At 70.4% G+C, this 2,363-nt stretch overlaps 1 protein-coding gene across 1 annotated transcript in view; it reads right to left on the reverse strand.

Moving 5' to 3' along the window:
• AURANDRAFT_30980 (hypothetical protein) overlaps nucleotides 1-2,197 on the reverse strand; it is a gene marked incomplete at both ends in the record, with an annotated part of 2,745 nt that extends 548 nt beyond the window's left edge. Inside the window, one exon of the mRNA XM_009041734.1 lies at nucleotides 1,769-2,197. Coding sequence (XP_009039982.1) covers nucleotides 1,769-2,197 — 429 coding nt within the window. The remainder of the gene's footprint in view (nucleotides 1-1,768) is intronic.
• Between the last annotated feature and the right edge of the window lie 166 nt (nucleotides 2,198-2,363).

Raw genomic sequence — 2,363 nt, forward strand, 5'->3', positions numbered from 1 at the left:
CAGCTCCCGGTTCGTCTTGTGGACTCGATCCGGCGCGGTGTGCTTGAGCACCTGGACGCAGCCCATCGGCTCCGGGTCGCCTCGCTTGCGCACGGTCAGGAGCTCGTAGATGCGCTTGCAGGACGCCTGGACGGGCGCTATGCGCCGCAGCAGCGCCGCGTCGTCCGCGTCGTCCTGGGCCCGCATCGCGTCGAGCCGCTGGGCGACGGCGGGGTCGACCGCGCACAGCCGCCGGAAGTCCGCCGGCGACAGCTTCGCGCCCCAGAGCAGGCGGAGCGCGGCGCAGAACTCCTCGTCGTCGTAGGTCGTGAGGAAGTCCGGCTTGCTGAGGACGGCGGCGAGGAACCGAGCGCAGTGCGGCCGCTCGCCGCAGAGGTCGAGCGCCAATTCGACGACGGACCGATCGACGGCGAGCGAGCCCGAGTCCAGGATCGACTCGACCCGCTGGTCGCGCGTCGGGCAACTCGCCTTGTGCGCCTTCCACGCCCGCCGTTGGCAGTCCCCGTCGCAGTAGCGAACCGCGCGGCAGCGCGTGCAGACGAGCCGCGCGGCCTCGCGACCGCACGCCGCGCATCGCTTCACGTCGTCGTCGTCGCGGAATACAAAGCTCTCCGCTGGAAACATGCTCTTACATACGTTGGCCAAGGACGAGCCAGGTTTCGATTCGTCGAAGGTGTCCTTTCGATTGATCTTTTCCCTTATTTTGGCCATCATTTCTTCCTCGTCCATCCCAAATTCCGCCGCGAGCGACTCCGTTTCATCCATCGTTTGCCAAGCAGCTCCAGACTTCGACTAAGCTCCCAGATGCCAGGACCTCACTCCAATCCCGTCTCTGTGTCTCGACATCGGCCATGTACATGTGCAGCTGCTCGAGCAGGCTCGAGTCTTCATGTTGACATCAACATTCCTGGACCTCCTCGCCCCGCTGAAGCCTCGCGGCGCTTCTACGCGGCGCTCGGCACTCCCCTTAGTCCCGCTTCTTCGCCGCGGGGGGCTCGTCGTCGGCCATGATGTAGTTGATGAGCCAGAGCCCGCCGGCGAGGACGCCGAGGGCCGCGGTGACGAACGTCGAGTGGTTCCGCCAGAAGCGCGCCGCGCGGTCCGGGAAGCCGCGCCAGCCCATGTGGTGGGCCGCGCGCTCGCCGGCGAGGACCTCGCGCAGGTAGGCCACGAGCGCCGCCGCCGCCGCGGCGTCGCGCGCGTCCGGCGGCGCGTCGGCCGGCGGCGTCGGCGGCGAGAAGTCGTCGTAGTACTTGTCGCCCTCGAGGTCGATGACGAGGATCTTCGGCAGGTCCGCGCCGCTCACGCCGAAGGTGGCGACGTACTCGTCCCACTTGGCGCCGTCGAGCCGGCCGAAGACGAAGGCCTCGCGGACGTCCGGCGCCCGCGTCCGCGCGGCGCCGCGCGCGACGTTCGCGCAGCCCGTCGCCGCGGGTTCGCGGGCCGGGTCGACGATGGCGGCGACGACGAGGCGCGCCTTGCCCAGGCGCCGGAAGTTCGACGGCCCGAGCTCGCTGAAAAGGGGCGCGTTGTGCTTCGCGCAAAAGGCTTTCAGCGACGCCTCGTAGTCGTCGGCCGGCGCCCACGCGTGGGCCCACTCGCCGGCCTCGACGGCGCTGACGGCGTCGGCGGGCAGCGCGGCGTCCGGCGCCTCGAGGCGCGCGAAGGTCGCCATGTGGTACGACGACGCGGCGACCGCGGCGAACGCCTTCTCGACGTCCGGCGGCAATCGGCCCGCGGCGACGAAGACCGGCGGCGGGAACTTCACGCTCGTCAACGCGTCGTCGAGCGCGCCCGCGAAGGTCGTCACGGCGGGGCCCCGGAGCCGCGCGTCGAGCTGGGCGAGGCCCACCGCGTCCCTCGCGCCCTTGTAATCTCTAAACGCGTCGCTCGAGCCCGCCCGCCGGAAGCGGAGCGTCGGGTAGCCGTCGACGTCGTGGGCCTCCGCCAGCGCCTTCTCGGCCGTCGCGTCGATCTTCGCCACGCGCACGCCCGGCGTGTCCGCGACGAAGTCGTCGAGCACGGGATTGAGGCGCTTGCAGTGGCCGCACCAGGGGGCGAAGAAGTCGAGCAGCACCCACTGCTCCTCGTCCGCCGCGAGCTGGAGGAAGGCGTCGTAGTTGCCCTTCGTCACCTTGGCGACCTCCGTCGCCGAGGCCAAACCGAGCACGAGAAGCGCTCGATGGAAGGCGCCCATCGTCGCTGTGGCAATCGCGGTCGATCGCGCCGGCTAGCCGCGGCTTGTCGAGCCTCTCGTCGTCGCGGAGACCGCTGAAGCGCGCGCTGGTGGGGCGCGTAGAGGCGAAGGCGAAGTTTCGTGAAGCCGCGGCCGCCGTCCCGACCATGTTCGGGGGCGCGCCGCA

This window comes from Aureococcus anophagefferens (assembly GCF_000186865.1).
Source record: "Aureococcus anophagefferens unplaced genomic scaffold AURANscaffold_23, whole genome shotgun sequence".
In the NCBI taxonomy this organism is placed as follows: domain Eukaryota; class Pelagophyceae; order Pelagomonadales; family Pelagomonadaceae; genus Aureococcus; species Aureococcus anophagefferens.